Source organism: Coregonus lavaretus (genome assembly GCF_964263955.1).
Source record: "Coregonus lavaretus genome assembly, chromosome: 12".
Classification (NCBI taxonomy): domain Eukaryota; kingdom Metazoa; phylum Chordata; class Actinopteri; order Salmoniformes; family Salmonidae; genus Coregonus; species Coregonus lavaretus.
In genome coordinates, this window is record NC_139999.1 from 46,560,411 (window position 1) to 46,581,489 (window position 21,079).

Genomic DNA, 21,079 nt, shown 5'->3' on the forward strand with positions numbered 1-21,079 from the left:
CTTTCTAACAGTATAAGGCATTACTAGGTACTGTTCATGGCCCTCTCATGAAGATATGTTTTATACAGCCATCCACTTCACTAAACATTCAACAGGTTAACTACCATAAGTTATGAAGTTATGAAATAAGTTATGAAGTTCATCATAATTAACGGTATGTAATCTGCCTATATACTCTGCATGCTTTTCCACGTGGTGGTGGTTGTACAACATAACATAATCATCGCGTGACTCCAAGTTTACTTCGATATGATGGTTATTATATCAATATTTGCACTTAAATGTGTTTCCACCACAATTGTCGCATAATCTATTTCACAGACCCCAAAAATGATCCACCCTTGTGTAGTGTATTTTGTTTTGTCTACATTTTGAAATTTTACAGACAAATTTGCAGTTTCCATCAGGCCTGTCGTGAGTTTCTTTATGCGTCAGGGAATTCATCCCAATGAAATGGTTGGATGGAAACCTGGTTATAGAGAGAAAGATATGTCATCAATAGCCATTATTTTGTATTATTTATTTAACTTAAATTTACCTGGAAATTAAGAAGAAATTAAGTCAACTTAAGCAGAAAAGCTAAAAAAAAGATACAACAATATTGTCACATCAAATGAATGTGACAGCAATATCAGTAAAACAAATTATGGTATAAAATCAGTTTGTCATCTAAAGAATTCAGGTGAAGGATGCTAGTTTATCTAACACAATTGTACACTGTTGGGTGTTAATGTTAAAAAGTAGCATATATGCACAGCAATGCTCAGTTTATTTTAAAGATGTTCTTGTCACGCAGAGATGCATACTCAGTCAGAGATGCATAGTTCTCCCAGAGCCTCAGATAACATATTTAGGCCTCTACATGGAAGTGAAATAATACGACTACAATGTCAACAATATAGAAATTAGGAACTTGATTCCAATCTTAAACTGCAGTGCTCACTAATCTCTTAATGAATTGCATGTTGTTGGAGGTTCCAGAGGTAGTCGTTGGCAAAGTTCATAATCTGAGTCATGGCGTTGAGTATCAGGATATCCATGTCGTCATCCAGCATCCCCTCCTCGTGGTAGTTCTTCACCGGCAGGATGCAGTTCATGGGAACGCCTAGCTCATTACTGCAGATCTCCATCTGAAAAACGTTGGAGACAAAAAGGGCTGGATCAGTTTTGCTTGAGTGATGATAATTCGATCATTTCAGCACAACCAAGATTTAATGGCTGACTACATTGCAGATATTGCATTGCATTAACCAATGGTTGCGTGCCACATCATCAACTGTGCAGTTGGGCATCAGATTGCCTCATCATATTTTATGGTTAGCTGACATGTTAAACACTTGTCCAGGCAATGTGAGATTTGGCATGCGTCTGTAATGTAGTCAGCATAGAACGCAGCCAATGTGAAATTTGATCAGGTCTGAGGTCATGTGATTCACCTTCTCTTTGATCGTCTTGCTGTAGTAGATTCTCTTCACATCTCTGTTCACCAGTTCACAAGCCTTGTCTGGCATGGTCATGACAACAACTTGAGGGATTTCTGCCGTAGAAGTGAATATTTAATGAATAGAAGGACTAACATATAGTGCCTTCGGAAAGTATTCAGACCCCTTGACTTTTTCCACATTTTGTTGCGTTACAGCCTTATTCTAAAATGGATTAAATATTTAAAAATTGTAAAACTAATGTAAAACTAAAATAAATACCTTATTTACATAAGTATTCAGACCCTTTGCTATGAGACTCGAAATTGAGCTCAGGTGCATCCTGTTTCCATTTATCATCCTTGAGATGTTTCTACAACTTGATTGGAGTCCACCTGTGGTAAATTCAATTAATTGGACATGATTTGGAAAGGCACACACCTGTCTATATAAGGTCTCACAGTTGACAGTGCATGTCAGAGCAAAAACCAAGCCATGAGGTCAAAGGAATTGTCCGTAGAGCTCAGAGACAGGATTGTGTCGAGGCACAGATCTGGGGAAGGTTACCAAAACATTTCTGCAGCATTGAAGGTCCACAAGAACACAGTGGCCTCTATCATTCTTAAATGAAAGAAGTTTGGAACCACCAAGACACTTCCTAGAGCTGGCCGCCTGGCCAAACTCAGCAATCGGGAGAGAAGGGCCTTGGTCAGGCAGGTGACCAAGAACCCGATGGTCTCTCTGACCGAGCTCTAGAGTTCCTCTGTGTAGGTGGGAGAACCTTCCAGAAGGACAACCATCTGTGCAGCACGCCTCCAATCAGGCCTTTATGGTAGAGTGGCCAGACGGAAGCCAGTCCTCAGGCAGATGACAGCCCGCTTGGAGTTTGCCAAAAGGCACCTAAAGACCCTCAGACCATGAGAAACAAGATTCTCGGGTCTGATGAAACCAAGATTGAACTCTTTGGCCTGAATACCAAGCATCACATCTGGAGGAAACCTGGCACCATCCCTACGGTGAAGCATGGTGGTGGCAGCATCATGCTGTGGGGATGTTTTTCAGCGGCAGGGACTGGGAGACTAGTCAGGATCGAGGGAAAGATGAACAGAGCAAAGTACAGAGAGATCCTTGATGAAAACATGTTCCAGGACCTCAGACTGGGGCGAAGGTTCACCTTCCAACAGGACAACGACCCTAAGCCCACAGCCAAGACAATGCAGGAGTGGCTTCGGGACAAGTCTCTGAATGTCCTTGAGTGGCCCAGCCAGAGCCCAGACTTGAACCCGATCGAACATCTTTGGAGAGACCTGAAAATAGCTGTGCAGCAACACTCCCCATCCAACCTTACAGCGCTTGAGAGGATCTGCAGAGAAGAATGGGAGAAACTCCCCAAATATATGTGTGCCAAGCTTGTGGCGTCATACCCAAGAAGATTCGAGGCTGTAATCGCTGCCAAAGGTGCTTCAACAAAGTACTGAGTAAAGGGTCTGAATAATTATGTAAATGTGATATTTCCATTTTTTATATTAATACATTTGCCAAGATTTATAAATACCTGTTTTTGCTTTGTCATTATGGGTTATTGAGGGGGGAAAACAATTTCATCCATTTTAGAATAAGGCAGAAACATAACAAAATGTGGAGAGAGTCAAGGGGTCTGAATACTTTCCGAATGCACTGTAAGTAACACTGTATCATGTAATAGTGAAAAGTCAAGAGCTGCAGCTGAAAGGTGTCAATTGATACCCAGCCATAGTTGCAGTTACCATTGAGAAACGTAGAGAGTTTAAAGATCTTACTTACTCATTCTACTGGCTTCTGCCCTGATGTTCTTCATCTTGTCTATGACATCCTTTGACATGAGAGAGATTTTGTCGGCTGTCACAATACTCACCAGGCAGTGAGCTTTGTCACTAAAGCTGGGATTTTGAATGAATTCTTTTTTTTTGTCCGTTAATGGGTGGAAAGGGTTGAACTGGCCAAGAAAAGATAAGATTTGTTAGTGTGTGTGTGTGTGTGTGTGTGTGTGTGTGTGTGTGTGTGTGTCTGTGTGTGTGTGTGACTTCTGAATTACCTCATAGCCCTCTGGTAGATGGCCCTTCAGAGCATTGATGATGTCATCAGGGTGCATCCCATTTTTTTGTGTTTCCAGACCCATGACATCATTGAATGCAAAGGGAAGACGTTTTTCTCCTGAACGGCCTTGAATGTAGTGTGTGTCATACTGAAAATAAATGGTTTATTTAATAACATTTATCGTTTTTTTTCTATGGAAAGGATAGATACCCTCACACTCGGAAACATGAAAAAGATCCCAAACTGAGGCTCAGAGTCAACAAATATATACACCGAGCGTACAGAACATTAGGAACACCTGATTTTTCCATGACAGATGAAAGCTATGATCCTTTATTGATGTCACTTGTTAAATCTACTTCAATCAGTGTAGATGAAGGGGAGGAGACAGGTTAAAGAATCATTTTCAAGCCTTGAGACAATTGAGACATGGATTGTGTATGTGTGCCATTCAGAGGGTGAATGGGCAAAACAAAAGATTTAAGTGCCTTTGAACGGGGTATGGTAGTAGGTGCCAGGCGCACCGGTTTGTGTAATGAACTGCAACGCTGCTGGGTTTTTCACGCTCAACAGTTTCCCGTGTATATCAAGAATGGTCCACCACCCAAAGGACATCCAGCCAACATCCAGTATTGGAGTCAACATGGGCCAGCATCCCTGTGGAACGCTTTCGACACCTTGTAGAGTCCATACACCGATGAATGAAGGCTGTTTTGAGGACAAAAGGGGGTGCAACACAATAGTAGAAAGCTGTTCCTAGTGTAAATGTTGTGTGTGTGTGTCTATTTTATATTTATATTTGAATTGACACACCTACTCATTCAAGGGTTTTTCTTTATTTTGACATATGGAATCATGTAGTAACCAAAAGAAAGTGTTAAACAAATCAAAATATATGTTATATTTTGTAGCCACCCTTTGCCTTGATGACAGCTTTGCACACTCTTGGCATTCTCTCAACCAGCTTCATGAGGTAGTCACCTGGAATGTATTTCAGTTAACAGGTGTGCCTTGTTAAAAGTTAATTTGTGGAATTTCTTTCCTTCTTAATGCGTTTGAGCCAACCAGTTGTGCTGTGACAAGGTAGCGGTGTTATACAGAAGATATATAATTTATTTAGGGCACATTGCCCCGAAATGTGCAAAAAGGTGCATAAAGTAGAAATGCAAGACCAACGTTTCGGTTTTTAAGTCAAAGGATGTAACTAAGCAGTAGAATACATAATTTAACATTTCTACTTTGTGTTCTACTGTGTAGTTTTTATTTTATTTTATTGAACTAGTAGGCAAGTCAGTTAAGAACAAATTCTTATTTACGATGACGGCCTACCCCGGCCAAACCCTCCTCTAACCCGGACGACACTGGGCCAATTGCGCGCCACCCTATGGGACTCCCGATCACGGCCGGTTGTGATACAGCCGGGGTCAAACCCTGGTCTATAGTGACGCACCTAGCACTGCGATGAAGTGCCTTAGACCGCTGCGCCACTCAAGGAACCCATTTCTTAGTTACATCCTTTGCATTTATCTAGGCTTGATTATGTGATGTAATCAACTCATTTATATTTTATTTATAGACAGATTTGTGTGCTTTCATTTGTCTTGATCCTTTTCATTATGCACCTTTTGATATAAAAATATATAAATTATATACATTTGTGCATCTGAGTCTCCATTTTAGAAGTTTCCAACAGTCTGCTTGTATCTATCCTTTCCATGATCCTACTTTTTCAAACCTACGCCCCTGTGATTGACTACGTTTTGCATTTAAAAGAGCGCAAACAACCTCTCTTTGTTTCTATAAGTCCCTCTTCATGTCTCTGTTCTGCCTGTTTGTAGCTCATTAAATACTGTATGTCTTAGTGTACCAGGATATATTAGGGAGCCATATCCCATGCCTGCATTGTGTCTGTGTTAAATGTATTAGGCACTGCAGCTTACTGTCGTGGTGAAGCTTGTGCCAGAGGTAGCAGCTACCAGGGCACCACCTGTTGTCCGATTTTGGAAGACATTGTTGACTGAGTTGATGAAGCTGGACTTTCCAGAACCGACTGGTCCATGTAGCAGGCATCTGAGCTGACCCACGTCAGGATCACTCACTTTAAAGCTCCTCAGGTCATCCACCATTTGGTCTCTCTCTCTTTTACTGTCAGAGACAATATAGAGTACCTGTTACTTCTTGTTTTGTTTACCTGGCCACTGTTTCCAAATGCTAACCTTTTAGCATTTGTGGCACAGATTCTATGCAAAATAGTGGCCGTGGACTGCTTATAATTATGTACAGGGAAATTGCATCAAGATTACACCAGGACTTAACTGATTTAAGATGGTGGGAAAACTGATATCAGCAATTTAGCATAGCACACTATTCACACAACACAACCCTTGATAGTGATTGTAATGATAACCAAAACGTCCATTTGACTTTCTCTCTCTTTCTCCTTCATCCTCCATATTTGGTCTGTCAGTACAGTACTTACCTCCAACATGTTTTCCTCCATTGTTGGTCAAATTCTGTGTGACACACATGGAACACATTTTGATTAACTTAACTTAATTATTGTTTTCCACATTCCAATCTCTTACTTTCAAAATAATTTGAAGATTTTGATTACAATGACACATATTTAATGAGAGTAGTCTACAGTCAATGACACAGGGTATGTACTATATATGTAATGCCTTGGGGCTGTGGTCAATGCATGCGCTAAAACGGTGAATGCAGATTCCCAGAACAAGTAAAAATAATTGGGACTGATGCACTGTGCTTGAACAGAATTTGCACTCACACCTGATATTCACTATCAGGGGTTGACTGTATTTGACCGATATGTCATATCTCTCTTACCCTTCTCTGGTGGGATTGGTGGGGGTGTCTGTGCTGGCGTTGATTCTCCTCCGCCCATGTTTGCTTTTCTGAGAGGGAATGTAACAGGGTTGGGGTCAATTCCAATTTCATTTGAAATTCCAATTTAGTTATTGAATTCACTCATGAAGTGGAGAATTTACAGTGGGGAAAAAAATTATTTAGTCAGCCACCAATTGTGCAAGTTCTCCCACTTAAAAAGATGAGAGAGGCCTGTAATTTTCATCATAGGTACACGTCAACTATGACAGACAAATTGAGATTTTTTTTCTCCAGAAAATCACATTGTAGGATTTTTAATGAATTTATTTGCAAATTATGGTGGAAAATAAGTATTTGGTCACCTACAAACAAGCAAGATTTCTGGCTCTCACAGACCTGTAACTTCTTCTTTAAGAGGCTCCTCTGTCCTCCACTCGTTACCTGTATTAATGGCACCTGTTTGAACTTGTTATCAGTATAAAAGACACCTGTCCACAACCTCAAACAGTCACACTGCAAACTCCACTATGGCCAAGACCAAAGAGCTGTCAAAGGACACCAGAAACAAAATTGTAGACCTGCACCAGGCTGGGAAGACTGAATCTGCAATAGGTAAGCAGCTTGGTTTGAAGAAATCAACTGTGGGAGCAATTATTAGGAAATGGAAGACATACTAGACCACTGATAATCTCCCTCGATCTGGGGCTCCACGCAAGATCTCACCCCGTGGGGTCAAAATCATCACAAGAACGGTGAGCAAAAATCCCAGAACCACACGGGGGGACCTAGTGAATGACCTGCAGAGAGCTGGGACCAAAGTAACAAAGCCTACCATCAGTAACACACTACGCCGCCAGGGACTCAAATCCTGCAGTGCCAGACGTGTCCCCCTGCTTAAGTCAGTACATGTCCAGGCCCGTCTGAAGTTTGCTAGAGTGCATTTGGATGATCCAGAAGAGGATTGGGAGAATGTCATATGGTCAGATGAAACCAAAATAGAACTTTTTGGTAAAAACTCAACTCGTCGTGTTTGGAGGACAAAGAATGCTGAGTTGCATCCAAAGAACACCATACCTACTGTGAAGCATGGGGGTGGAAACATCATGCTTTGGGGCTGTTTTTCTGCAAAGGGACCAGGACGACTGATCCGTGTAAAGGAATTAATGAATGAATGAATGGGGCCATGTATCGTGAGATTTTGAGTGAAAACCTCCTTCCATCAGCAAGGGCATTGAAGATGAAACGTGGCTGGGTCTTTCAGCATGACAATGATCCCAAACACACCGGCCGGGCAACGAAGGAGTGGCTTCGTAAGAAGCATTTCAAGGTCCTGGAGTGGCCTAGCCAGTCTCCAGATCTCAACCCCATAGAAAATCTTTGGAGGGAGTTGAAAGTCCGTGTTGCCCAGCGACAGCCCCAAAACATCACTGCTCTAGAGGAGATCTGCATGGAGGAATGGGCCAAAATACCAGCAACAGTGTGTGAAAACCTTGTGAAGACTTACAGAAAACGTTTGACCTGTGTCATTGCCAACAAAGGGTATATAACAAAGTATTGAGAAACTTTTGTTATTGACCAAATACTTATTTTCCACCATAATTTGCAAATAAATTAATAAAAAATCCTACAATGTGATTTTCAGGATTTTTTTTTCTCATTTTGTCTGTCATAGTTGACGTGTACCTATGATGAAAAATTACAGGCCTCTCTCATCTTTTTAAGTGGGAGAACTTGCACAATTGGTGGCTGACTAAATACTTTTTTCCCCCACTGTAGTTCCAAAACTCTCTGCATATAACAGCTAGTTTTTAGTTTCCCCCTCCCCACTCCTAGACAGTCCTAGCAAAATTCTTGCTTGAGAAATTGCTCTTTGCTAAGAAGCTATTTTTGTTTGTTTTTAACCATTTTAATTTAAAACAATCACAGAAAGGTACTTAATTGTTCTCCAGAAATGATTTGATAGTGAGATAAAAAACAGCTGCATTGGACCTTTATCTCAACCCTGAAATGTGAAAAGACTATTTGGGTTGAATAGTATGTCATGTCTGCACTGCAGCTATTAGGGCTTGGACGATACCAGTATTACAATATTTTTTCCATGGCAAAAATGAAAATACGAAGCAGACCAAACTCTTTGGTCCTTTAAATACCTGGTGTATGTAAAATATTGTGTGCTATAGCTTGGAAAATAGTTAAATGTGACTCTGGATGACAACATAATGATGTTTGTTTCCAACATTAGGGCTGTTTTCCTAAATAAGTTTAATCTGCTTCGCTTCGTGTTTTGTTTCCTTGCCACGATACTTACGAATATTGCGATATTGGTATCGTCCCGGCCCTAGTAGCTACACTACATGGTCAAAAGTATGTGGACACCCCTTCAAATTAGTGGATTCGGCTATTTCAGCCACACCCGTTGCTGACAGTGTTATGTGGGCAGCTTGTCTCTCCCTTTTCTGTTTCCCTTCTTCCTTGTTTTGTCCCCTCTTTGTCTGTTGTATCTGTATGTGTGTTTGTCCCCATTATGTGGGTGTGTCTGGAGTGGATCGGGGGGCGTGCTCAGGATCTGCCTCTCCTGTGCAGCTGCGGGTTGTTTCCAGTGATTCCTGCCTACGCAGCTGCATCCTATTCTCTCATCAACCTGCACTACTAATTCATGGGCATGGCTCTCCACCGGCGCCAGATCGTTGTTCTTACTAGAGCGGTAACTTGGCTCACCAGTAGAGTTAAATTGTCTTTGTCTTCAGCCTGGCTCTTTACTCTCCTTAACCTGTCGTTTGTTTTGTCTTCAGTTCAGACACACCTCCCAACCTGCCTTCCTGCCTGCCGGCCTGCCTGCCTGCCTCAGCCTCTCCTTCCTCCGGAGCCGACTAGCCCACTCTGTTCCTTTTCTTCAGTTGTTTTTGGACTAAGACAAATTGAACTTTTATTAAAATAATTTTTGTTTCCTCCACTCCCTTAGTCGTGTTTGTTTCTCTGAGTGCTGGGTTGAACCATAGCCTAACAGAACGATCTGGCCATGGACCCAACAGAGAAACAGCACGGGGCAAACGAAGACAGCTTCCAACAAGCTATCCAGGCTCAAGGAACGTTGCTAGGACAGCATGACCAATTGATTCGGACTCTTTTGGAAGATAATCATCAACTGCTGAACCAGGTGACTCAGTTAACTACACAAGTCTCTAAATTGGCTGTTATCAGTTCTCCATCTCTCTCTGACCCCCAGTTTGATGCACCCCAAGTTGTTTCCTCTGACATTATGCAGGCTTCGTTCCATCGGGAACCCCCTGTCACGTCGCCTGAACCGTTCAATGGAGAATTGGACAAGTGCCGGGGATTTTTGCTTCAGTGTGACTTGATTTTTCGGCAGAGACCACTGTCGTTTTCTACTGATTCCTCTAAGGTATATTATGTTCTGGGGCTGTTAAGAGGGAGAGCTCTGGTTTGGGCTGAGGCTGTGTGCTCAAATCAAACTGCTGATTTTGCTGATTTTTCTGCTAAATTGCAGACTGTTTTTGACCATCCTGACCATGTGGGTAATTCCTCCAAGATACTTTTTGATTTGAGGCAGGGTTCTAACAGTGTGGCTGAGTACTCTATTGAGTTCTGGACGTTGGCAGCGGACTCCAAGTGGAACAATGTGGCACTTCAAGGAGCATTTCTAAACGGTTTGAATGAAGCCATTAAGGATGAACTGGCTGCTCGTGATGAGCCACATGATTTACATTCTCTCGTTTCCCTGTCCATTAAGCTAGACAACCGGTTGCGGGAGAGGCGTCGGGAGAGAGGCGGTCGGCCACATCTAGGAGGACGAGTTCCCCAGCCTTCAACCACTCGAGTCTCGCCTCCCCGGAGCCGGCAGCTTCTTGTTCCTGATCCCATCCCGAGCACAGAGAAGGAACCAATGCAAGTGGGTCGAGCTCGACTACCTCCAGCAGAGCGGCAACGGCGCCTCCAGGCGGGTGAGTGCCTGTACTGTGGAGACGCCACACACATTCTGGCTACCTGCCCTAAGCGACCAAAAGACAAGGCTCGCTCGTAACGGTGGGTCTACTTGCGAGCCCAGAGTTAGATCCTGAACCCATCATTCCCCGATTACAAGTACCTGTAACCTTACGTTTCCAGAGTCATTCCCTGCCACTCTCAGCTCTCATAGACTCAGGTGCAGAAGACAACTTTATTAGCCACCAGTTCGTTACACAAGCTCGTATCCCCATGGAGCCACTACCTACCCCCATTCGGGTCACAGCCCTTGATGGGCGCCTCCTCGCGGAGATAACTCATCAAACCACCCCCGTTTCCCTAGTGCTTTCTGGCAATCATTGTGAAAGCATTCAGTTAAGAGTTATGTCTGGCTCAGCTACCTCCCTAATCCTTGGCTTCCCCTAGTTGGCTCTTCACAACCCACAAATTGATTGGACACGTCACACCATTCTCAGTTGGAGCACTAACTGAATTCAGAGTGCCTTAGGTCAGCGGTTCCCCCCACTAAGTGTAACCCAACTCATCCCTCAGCTCCTCTCGATCTGTCATCTGTCCCCAAAGAATACCATGACTTAGCTGAGGTTTTCACTAAGGACAAGGCTCTGTCTCTACCACCACATAGGCCTTATGATTGCCCTATTGAACTGCTTCCTGGTGCTCCCTTGCCCTCTAGTCGCTTATACAATCTGTCCCGACCGGAAAGAGAGGCAATGGAGCAGTATATTGGTGATTCTCTGGCCTCGGGCATAATCCGTCCCTCGTCGTCTCCTTTGGGTGCAGGTTTCTTTTTCGTGGAAAAGAAAGACAAGTCGTTACGCCCCTGTATCGATTTCAGGGGTTTAAACAACATAACTGTTAAAAACAAGTATCCCCTTCCACTCATCAACTCAGCTTTTGAACCTCTGCATGGCGCCACAGTTTTCTCCAAGCTCGACCTCAGGAACGCTTATCACCTTGTCAGAATCTGAAAGGGAGATGAGTGGAAAACCGCTTTCAACACTCCACTGGGGCATTTTGAGTATTTGGTCATGCCCTTTGGGCTCTCAAACGCCCCTGCTGTATTCCAAGCCATGGTGAACGATGTTCTTAGGGATTTTTTGAACCGTTTTGTCTTTGTATACCTGGATGATATTCTTGTTTTTTCCAAGTCACCCGAGGAGCATGAGTCACACGTCCGTCAAGTCCTTCAACGGCTCTTGGAGAATAAGCTGTACGTCAAAGCAGAAAAGTGTGAGTTCCACAAACAGTCTACATCGTTCCTTGGTTTCATCATTGAGAGCGGGCAGGTGAAGGCGGACCCCGAGAAGATCCGGGCAGTGACGGAATGGCCCACACCCACCACCCGTAAGCAACTTCAACGATTTTTGGCCTTTGCTAACTTCTACCGTAGATTCATTAATGGTTTTAGTAAAGTGGTGGCACCCCTTACTAGACTCACATCCCCAAAAGTCCCTTTTCTGTGGTCCCCTGAGGCGGAGCAGGCGGTAGGGGTTTTGAAGGAACTGTTTTCCACCTCCCCCGTGTTGATACACCCCAATACCTCTCTGCAGTTTATTGTGGAGGTGGACGCGTCTGACTCAGGTGTGGGAGCAGTCCTCTCCCAGCGCTCCCCCACTGACCAAAAGCTTCACCCCTGTGCTTTTTTCTCCAAGAAATTGTCACCCACAGAACGGAATTACGACGTTGGAAACCGGGAACTGCTGGCGGTCAAGCTAGCACTGGAAGAATGGCGGCACTGGCTGGATGGAGCTGAACTGCCGTTTGTGGTCTGGACAGACCACAAAAACTTGGCTTACATCCAAGCCACTAAGAGACTCAACTCACGCCAAGCCAGATGGGCCCTGTTTTTTAGTAGGTTTAACTTTATTCTTACATACAGACCGGGGTCAAGAAATGTTAAACCAGATGCTTTGTCCCGCCAGTTTGCTGACCCTTCGGAGACCAGCGAGCCTGAGGCAGTCCTGCCTTCCTCATGCGTCGTGGCGGCAGTACAGTGGGAGATCGAGTCTCTTGTGAAGACTGCACTTGCCACGGACCCGGGACCGGGTGATGGACCTCCCAACCTACTCTTTGTTCCCGAGACGGTCCGGTCTCAGGTGTTGCAGTGGATTCACACCTCCCGTTTTGCTGGTCACCCTGGGATGAGACGCACGTTGACGCTGCTTAGGAGACATTTTTGGTGGCCTTCAATGGAAACTGACGTTCAGGCTTTTGTGGCAGCCTGTTCAACCTGTGCTCGGGGCAAAGCCTCCCATCAGTCCCCTTCGGGGCTGCTGCTACCCCTCCCAGTTCCCAGCCATCCCTGGTCCCACATAGCCATGGATTTTGTCACCGGCCTACCCAAGTCTGAAGGTAATGATACTATACTTACCATTGTGGACAGATTCTCTAAATCTGTTCACTATATAGCATTACCAAAATTACCGTCTGCCAGTGAGACAGCGGACCTCCTAGTCCAACATGTATTCCGTCCCCATGGAATACCTGTGGACATCGTATCTGATAGAGGCCCACAGTTTACTTCCCGTGTTTGGAAGGTTTTCTGTTCTGCTTTGGGTGCTTCCGTTAGTCTGTCCTCAGGGTTTCATCCCCAGACCAACGGTCAAACGGAAAGAGCCAATCAAAACCTCGAAGCAACCCTTCGTTGTGTGGCTGCTCAACATCCATCATCCTGGGCCAAACATCTGCCTTGGATAGAGTACGCCCACAACTCCCTCACCACCTCTGCCACCGGCCTTTCACCCTTTGAAGTTACCATGGGTTATCAACCCCCTCTGTTTCCTGCTCAGGAGAAGGAATTGGCTGTTCCTTCGGTTCAGGAGAACCTCCGCCGCTGCCAGAGAGTGTGGAGCGACGCTCGGGAAGCGTTGCTTCGGACCACCGACAGGAACAAGACGACAGCGGATAGGAGCAGGACTCCCGCACCTGTGTTTCATCCTGGTCAAGAAGTTTGGCTGTCATCTAAGAACGTACCTCTTCGTAACAAATCACGCAAGCTGTCTCCTCGGTACCTGGGTCCGTTTGTGGTGGAGTCCATCGTTAACCCCGCTGCGGTTCGTTTGAAGTTGCCTTCAGCCATGAAGATACACCCTACTTTCCACGTCTCCCAACTGAAACCTGTGTCCTCCAGCCTTTTGTGTCCGCCGGCAGATCCACCTCCACCTGTTCGCCTCATTGACGACCATCCGGCCTACACCGTCAGTAGGCTCCTGGACTCTCTGAGGCGGGGTAGGGGTCTCCAATACCTAGTCGATTGGGAAGGTTATGGACCAGAGGAGAGGTCTTGGGTCCCTAAGCGTTTTGTGTTGGATCCTCAGCTGATCACGGACTTCCATCACGACAACCCTGACAGGCCTGGTGGGTCGCCAGGTGGCGACCATTGAGGGGGGGGTACTGTTATGTGGGCAGCTTGTCTCTCCCTTTTCTGTTTCCCTTCTTCCTTGTTTTGTCCCCTCTTTGTCTGTTGTATCTGTATGTGTGTTTGTCCCCATTATGTGGGTGTGTCTGGAGTGGATCGGGGGGCGTCCTCAGGATCTGCCTCTCCTGTGCAGCTGTGGGTTGTTTCCAGTGATTCCTGCCTACGCAGCTGCATCCTATTCTCTCATCAACCTGCACTACTAATTCATGGGCATGGCTCTCCACCGGCGCCAGATCGTTGTTCTTACTAGAGCGGTAACTTGGCTCACCAGTAGAGTTAAATTGTCTTTGTCTTCAGCCTGGCTCTTTACTCTCCTTAACCTGTCATTTGTTTTGTCTTCAGTTCAGACACACCTCCCAACCTGCCTGCCTGCCTGCCTGCCGGCCTGCCTGCCTGCCTCAGCCTCTCCTTCCTCCGGAGCCGACTAGCCCACTCTGTTCCTTTTCTTCAGTTGTTTTTGGACTAAGACAAATTGAACTTTTATTAAAATAATTTTTGTTTCCTCCACTCCCTTAGTCGTGTTTGTTTCTCTGAATGCTGGGTTGAACCATAGCCTAACAGACAGGTGTATAAAATTGAGCACACAGCCATGCAATCTCCATAGACAAACATTGGCAGTAGAATGGTCCGTACTGAAGAGCTCAGTGACTTTCAACGTGGCACCGTCATAGGATACAACATAGGAAACAACATTCGGAGAGTACTACGCTGCCTTACACAGGAAGCGGCACAGGTCCTAATCCAGGCACTTGTCATCTCCCGTCTGGATTACTGCAACTCGCTGTTGGCTGGGCTCCCTGCCTGTGCCATTAAACCCCTACAACTCATCCAGAATGCCGCAGCCCGTCTGGTGTTCAACCTTCCCAAGTTCCCGCTCAGCCCAGTCAAAACTGTTTGCTGCTCTGGCACCCCAATGGTGGAACAAGCTCCCTCACGACACCAGGACAGCGGAGTCACTCACCACCTTCCGGAGACACTTGAAACCTCACCTCTTTAAGGAATACCTGGGATAGGATAAAGTAATCCTTCTACCCCCCCTTACCCCCCCCCCCCCAAAAAAAAAAATAACATATTGTAAAGTGGTTATCCCACTGGCTATAAGGTGAATGCACCATTTTGTAAGTCGCTCTGGATAAGAGCGTCTGCTAAATGATGAAAATGATACCACCTTTCCAACAAGTCAGTTACTCAACCGCGAAGTGGTAGGCCACATAAGATCACAGAACGGGAACGCCGAGTGCTGAAGCGCGTAAAAATGGTCTGTCCTCGGTTGCAACACTCACTACCGAGTTCCAAACTGCCTCTGGAAGCACAAGAACTGTTCGTCGGGAGCTTCATGAAATGGGTTTCCATGGCCGAGCAGCCGCACACAAGCCTAAGATCTCCATGCGCAATGCCAAGCGCCGGCCAACCTGACAGAGCTTGATAGACTCTGCAGTGAAGAATGGGAGAAACTCCCCAAATACAGGTGTGCCAAGCTTGTAGCGTCATACCCAAAAAGACTTGAGGCTGTAATTGCTGCCAAAGGTGCATCAACAAAGTATTAGGTAAAGGGTCTGAATACTTATGTAAATGTCATATTTCTGTTTTTAATTTCAATACATTTGCAAAAAAAATCTAAAAACCTTTTTTGCTTTGTCATTATGGGGTATTGTGTTTATTTATTTTTATTTAACCTTTATTTAACCAGGTAAGCCAGTTGAGAACAAGGGGGCATGGGCAAGTTGCAGCGGAGGGTGCAGAGCTGGTGGCCGGGGTAGTGGTAGCCAGGTGGAAAGCATGGCCAGCCGTAGCAAAATACTTGTTGAAATTCTCAATTATTGTAGATTTATCGGTGGTGACAGTGTTTCCTAGCCTCAGTGCAGTGGGCAGTTGGGAGGAGGTGCTCTTATTTTCCATGGACTTTACAGTGTCCCAAAACATTTTGGAGTCAGTGCTACAGGATGCACATTTCTGTTTGAAAAAGCTAGCCTTTGCTTTCCTAACTGATTGTGTATATTGGTTCCTGACTTCCCTGAAAAGTTGCATATCGCGGGGGCTGTTCGATGCTAATGCAGTACGCCACAGGATGTTTTTGTGCTGGTCAAGGGCAGTCAAGTCTGAGGAGAACCAGGGGCTATATCTGTTCTTAGTTCTGAATTTTTTGAATGGGGCATGCTTATATAAGATTGAGAGGAAAACACTTTTAAAGAACAACCAGGCATCCTCTACTGACGGAACGAGGTCAATATCCAACCAGGATACCCGGGCCAGGTCAATTAGAAAAGCCTGCTCGCTAATGTGTTTTAGGGAGCGTTTGACAGTGATGAGGGGTGGTTGTTTGACCGCAGACCCATTACGGACGCAGGCAATAAGGCAGTGATCGCTGAGATCCTGGTTGAAGACAGCGGAGGTGAATTTAGAGGGTAAATTTGTCAGGATGATATCTATGAGGGTGCCCATGTTTACAGATTTAGGGTTGTACCTGGTAGGTTTGTTGATAATTTGTGCGAGATTGAGGGCATCTAGTTTAGATTGTAGGTTGGTCGGGGTGTTAAGCATATCCCAGTTTAGGTCACCAAGCAGTACGAACTCTGAGGATAGATGGGGGCAATCAGTTCACATATGGTGTCCAGGGCACAGCTCGGGGCTGAGGGGGGTCTATAGCAAGCGGCAACAGTGAGAGACTTATTTCTGGAAAGGTGGATTTTTAGAAGTAGAAGCGCAAACTGTTTGGTCACAGACCTGGATAGTACGATAGAGCTCTGCAGTCTATCTCTACAGTAGATTGCAACCCCACCCCCTTTGGCAGTTCTATCGAGACGGAAAATGTTGTAGTTGGGGATGGACATTTCTGTATTTTTGGTGGCCTTCCTAAGCCAGGATTCAGACACTGCTAGAACATCAGGGTTGGCGGAGTGTGCTAATGCAGTGAATAACTCAAACTTAGGGAGGAGGCTTTCGGATGTTAACGTGCAAGAAACCAAGGCTTTTACGGTTACAGAAGTCAACAAATGATAACGCCTGGGGAGTAGGAGTGATACTGGGGGCTACAGGGCCTGGGTTAACCTCTACATCACCATAGGAACAGAGGAGGAGTAGAATAAGGATACGGCTAAAGGCTTTAAGTACTGGTCTTCTAGTGCGTTGGGTACAGAGAAAAAAAGGGGCAGATTTCCGGGCGTTGTAGAATAGATTCAGGGCATTATGTACAGACAAGAATATGGAAGGATATGAGTACAGTGGAGGTAAACCTAAGCGTTTGGTAACGATGAAAGAGATAGCATCACTGGAGGCACCGATTTGAGTCGGTCTCCGCGTGTATGGGGGGTGGGACAAAGGAGCTATCTAAGGCAGGTTGAGCTGGGCTGGGGGATCTACAGTGAAATAGTACAATAAGAAATAACCGAAACAGCAATAAGCAAGGCATATTGACATGGGAGAGAGGCATAAAGCAATCACAGGTGTTATTCGAGAGAGCTAAGACAACAGCTGGTAATGGCGACAAAGTTTGGGCTGAGGCTAAACATAAACAGGATGCGGTACCGTATAAAGGAACAGTCCAGCAGGCATCAGCTGTATTGCTGAGTTATAAGGTCCGGTGAACAGCAATAGGAGAGTTCGAAGGTAGTTCGGGGGCTTCTACAGCACTGGCGAGTAAGAGGCCACGGCTTACGTGTGCTAGCAGGCCGGGGCTAGCAGATGGATCTTCGTGGTCAACGTCGTAACGGGAAGCCTGTTGAAACCACATCAGACGGTTTCGTCGGCAGACCAGTCGTGTTGGATCGGCGGGGCTCCGTGTCAACACTAGGAGGTCCCGTCCGGATGACAGAGAGGTAGATAGCCAGGAGATGGGCCTGGCTCGAGGCTAGCTCAGAGCTGATTAGCCAACAACTACATCCATTTGGTTGCAGCTAGCTAGTTGCGATGATCCGGTATTAAAGGTCCAGTGATTCAGTGATTCCGGCAGAAAAACCGATATGTTCTGGGTCGATAACGCGCTGTGCAGACTGGCCGATAATAGTCCAGGCTAGAGCTGGCTGGTAGGTAGTGCAGGCCACGGACAATGGTGAAAAACCGCTAACGGTGGCTAATAGCAAGTAGCTAGTTAGCTGGCTACTCCCGTCCTGTAGACAGAGAGGTAGATAGCCGGGATATGGGCCTGGCTCGAGGCTAGCTCGTGGCTAACTGGTGCTTGCTTCGGGGGCAGCAGTGATTAGCCAACAGCAACATCCATCCGGTTGCGGCTAGCTAGTTGCGATCCGGTGTTAATGTCCAGTGATTCAGTTATTCCGGCAGAAAATACGATGTTCTGGGTGAAAACCGCTAACGGTGGCTAATAGCAAGTAGCTAGTTAGCTGGCTAGCTAGTTTCAACTGGAGATTCTAGATAAAAGGTAAGTCAATAATAGAATCCGTTCCACATTGAGTGAGGCGGGTTGCAGGAAAGTATATTTTGTAGAAGGATGAAAAGTGTGATGGGGAAATAAGTACGAAAAATACAAAATAAATACAAAAAACAGGCTATTTACACGGACACACAACAAAGAACACGACCACACTGCTACGCCATCTTGGATCCTCCCAAGATGTGTGTAGGTTGATGTGAAAAAAATGTTAATCTATTTTAGAATAAGCCTGTAACCTAACAAAATGTGGAAAAAGTCAAGGGGTCTGATTACTTTCTGAATGCACTGTATATGGTCTGTGTGTGCTGAGTGCCTCCTTGTTGCTGTCAACTCAAGGATCGAAAACTGTTGCAAATGATGTGAAATGCAGTAATAGAATCAGTACATGTACAACATATGTGGAACTATCATTTAACTGCACTTCAATTGATGTTGTCTGTTTTTGTACTCTTTTTGCAGATCTACAATGAGAAAAGAAGGCAGTTCAGCCTGGTAAAGAATTCTCCCTATGAGATGGTGGAGAAGGTGGCTTCAGACATCGAGAATCTACTAGCCAAGAAACGCAAAGCACTTGATGTAAGTCAGCAATTTGACTTCTATTTATTTCACAAAAAAACATAACATTTAGTGGCAGTTTGATAGACACAGATTTAGCCCGGTCCTGGACTAAAAAGCAAGTTCAATAGTGAATCTCCATTGAAAATGCTTCTTAATCCAGGATTCCCTACCGGAGCCAAGCCCACCCACTTGTGGCATTGTGTTGTGTGACAAAACTGCACATTTTAGAGTGGCATTTTGTTGTCCCCTGCACAAGGTGCACCTGTGTAATAATCATGCTGTTTAATCAGCTTCTTTATATGCCACACCTGTCAAGTGGATGGATTATCTTGGAAAATGAGAAATGCTCACTAACAGGGATGTAAACAAATGTATGCACAACATTTGAGAGAAATAAGCTTTTTGTGCGTATGGAACATTTCTGGGATCTTTTATTTCAGCTCATGAAACATGGGACCAACACTATACATGTTGTGTCTATATTTTTGTTCAGTATATTTAGGAAAAAAATCCACCCCAAATCAGCTTTTCAGGTGTTTGTGAAAGCAAAGACAGGTGGAATGCATTTTTAACAAGTTACAATTCAATTTGTGTTACAGTAAACATTTGTTATTGTGTAATTATTTAATCGTTTTCATCTATGGCCTGGAAACCGCCCCATAATGTAGAAGATGTATAGGAACAACAGAAGACAATGTTACACATTTCCCTTGTGCACAGATTATAGGCAGCTTCTAAAATCATTGCAGTATAGCAATTTGATTTTATCCTTTTGCATCGCAAATGAAAAAATATATTGTACTGTAATCGATCTGGTCCTCTACCAATTTTTCCTATCAGCAGAATAAATTGTTTTGCATTGTTTATAAAAGCAGAATACATTGTTTTGCATTGTTTATAAAATATAAAATACATTTTAAAATGAATGTAAATAGACTTACCTTGCTGGTACTAGTTCCTCTTGAGGCTTAGATTCTGATATAGTTGTGAAAAAAGGATTGCACCAGCAGCTATTTATACCTTCACACTAGAAAGTGAAATTGACTGGTGCAGTGAACCACAGTATGTGCTGTACCAGTTACTTTCACTTTCAAGTGTTAAATGTAGAATAACTACATTTGAAGTCGGAAGTTTACATACACTTAGTTTGAAGTCATTAAAACTTGTTTTTCAACCACTCCACACATTTCTTGTTAACAAACTATAGTTTTGGCAAGTCAGTTAGGACATCTACTTTGTGCATGACACAATTCATTTTTCCAACAATTGTTTACAGACAGATTATTTCACTTATAATTCACTGTATCACAATTCCAGTGGGTCAGAAGTTTACATACACTAAGTTGACTGTGCCTTTAAACAGCTTGGAAAATTCCGGAAAATGATAGGCTAATTGACATAATTTGAGTCAATTGGAGGTGTACCTGTGGATGTATTTCAAGGCCTACCTTCAAACTCAGTGCCTCTTTGCTTGACATCATGGGAAAATAAAAAGAAATCAGCCAAGACCTCAGAAAAAAAATTGTAGACCTGGTTCATCCTTGGGAGCAATTTCCAAACTTCTGAAAGTACCACATTCATCTGTACAAACAATAGTACACAAGTATAAACACCATGGGACTTGTGAAAAACTGAGTTGAAATGTATTTGGCTAAGGTGTATGTAAACCTCCGACTTCCACTGTATCTAGATAATTCCACAAATGTATCAGGTGATGAGGGCTGTCTAGCTCTCCTATTTCTATACCCATTTCTTGTAAATGGGACCATTACAGGAATAGAGGGTTCATAGTTTTACTTTCAATATAACTCTTTCACTTTCTTCTGTGACAGATGAGAGCATCCTGTGGTTTACCCAGAAAGACAAACACTCAGCTCCTTGTTTTCTCTGTTCTCTAACCTGAACTCTTGAACTTGCAGAGGCTGGCCAGTGAGGCAGAACGTGTCCCAGAAAGACAAACACTCAGCTCCTATAGTCTTCTAAACCCATTGCATTTCTATGAAGTCAGACCATTTATGAACACAATTATATTTTATCAATGACATTACAAGTGAGAGAAGGTCAGTTGATGAGGGCTGTCTAGCTCTCCTATTTCTATACACATTTCTTGTAAATGGGACCATTACGGTAATAGAGGGTTCATAGTTTTACTTTCAATATAACTCAGACCATTTATGAACACAATTATCTTTTATCAATGACATTACAAGTGAGAGAAAGTCAGTGGATAAAGGCCCCTAAAGAAAGACAAAAAGGTGGCCAGTATGATGCAGATAAACTTTTGTGAACTATTAACATAAATAATTACAGTATTATATTACAGAATGCAAACTGCTGTAATATAATATGCTTATGTTTCTCACAGTACCTGTGTGGTTAATTTGTCTT

At 44.3% G+C, this 21,079-nt stretch overlaps 2 protein-coding genes across 2 annotated transcripts in view; one reads left to right on the forward strand and one right to left on the reverse strand.

The window, feature by feature from the left end:
• Window positions 1-21,079, forward strand: part of cacna2d2b (calcium channel, voltage-dependent, alpha 2/delta subunit 2b) — a gene marked incomplete at its 5' end in the record, with an annotated part of 104,793 nt that overhangs the window by 27,464 nt on the left and 56,250 nt on the right. Inside the window, one exon of the mRNA XM_084173246.1 lies at window positions 18,593-18,709. Coding sequence (XP_084029372.1) covers window positions 18,593-18,709 — 117 coding nt within the window. The remainder of the gene's footprint in view (window positions 1-18,592; window positions 18,710-21,079) is intronic.
• LOC311138533 (interferon-induced protein 44-like) lies at window positions 508-19,703 on the reverse strand. Its single transcript, XM_084173247.1, has 8 exons — window positions 19,633-19,703; window positions 6,345-6,412; window positions 5,977-6,010; window positions 5,438-5,642; window positions 3,496-3,645; window positions 3,225-3,396; window positions 1,437-1,537; window positions 508-1,130 (listed from the first exon to the last, which is right to left on the reverse strand). The coding sequence occupies exons 2-8, from the start codon at window positions 6,400-6,402 to the stop codon at window positions 951-953; spliced, it is 900 nt and encodes a 299-aa protein (XP_084029373.1). The 5' UTR covers window positions 6,403-6,412; window positions 19,633-19,703; the 3' UTR covers window positions 508-950.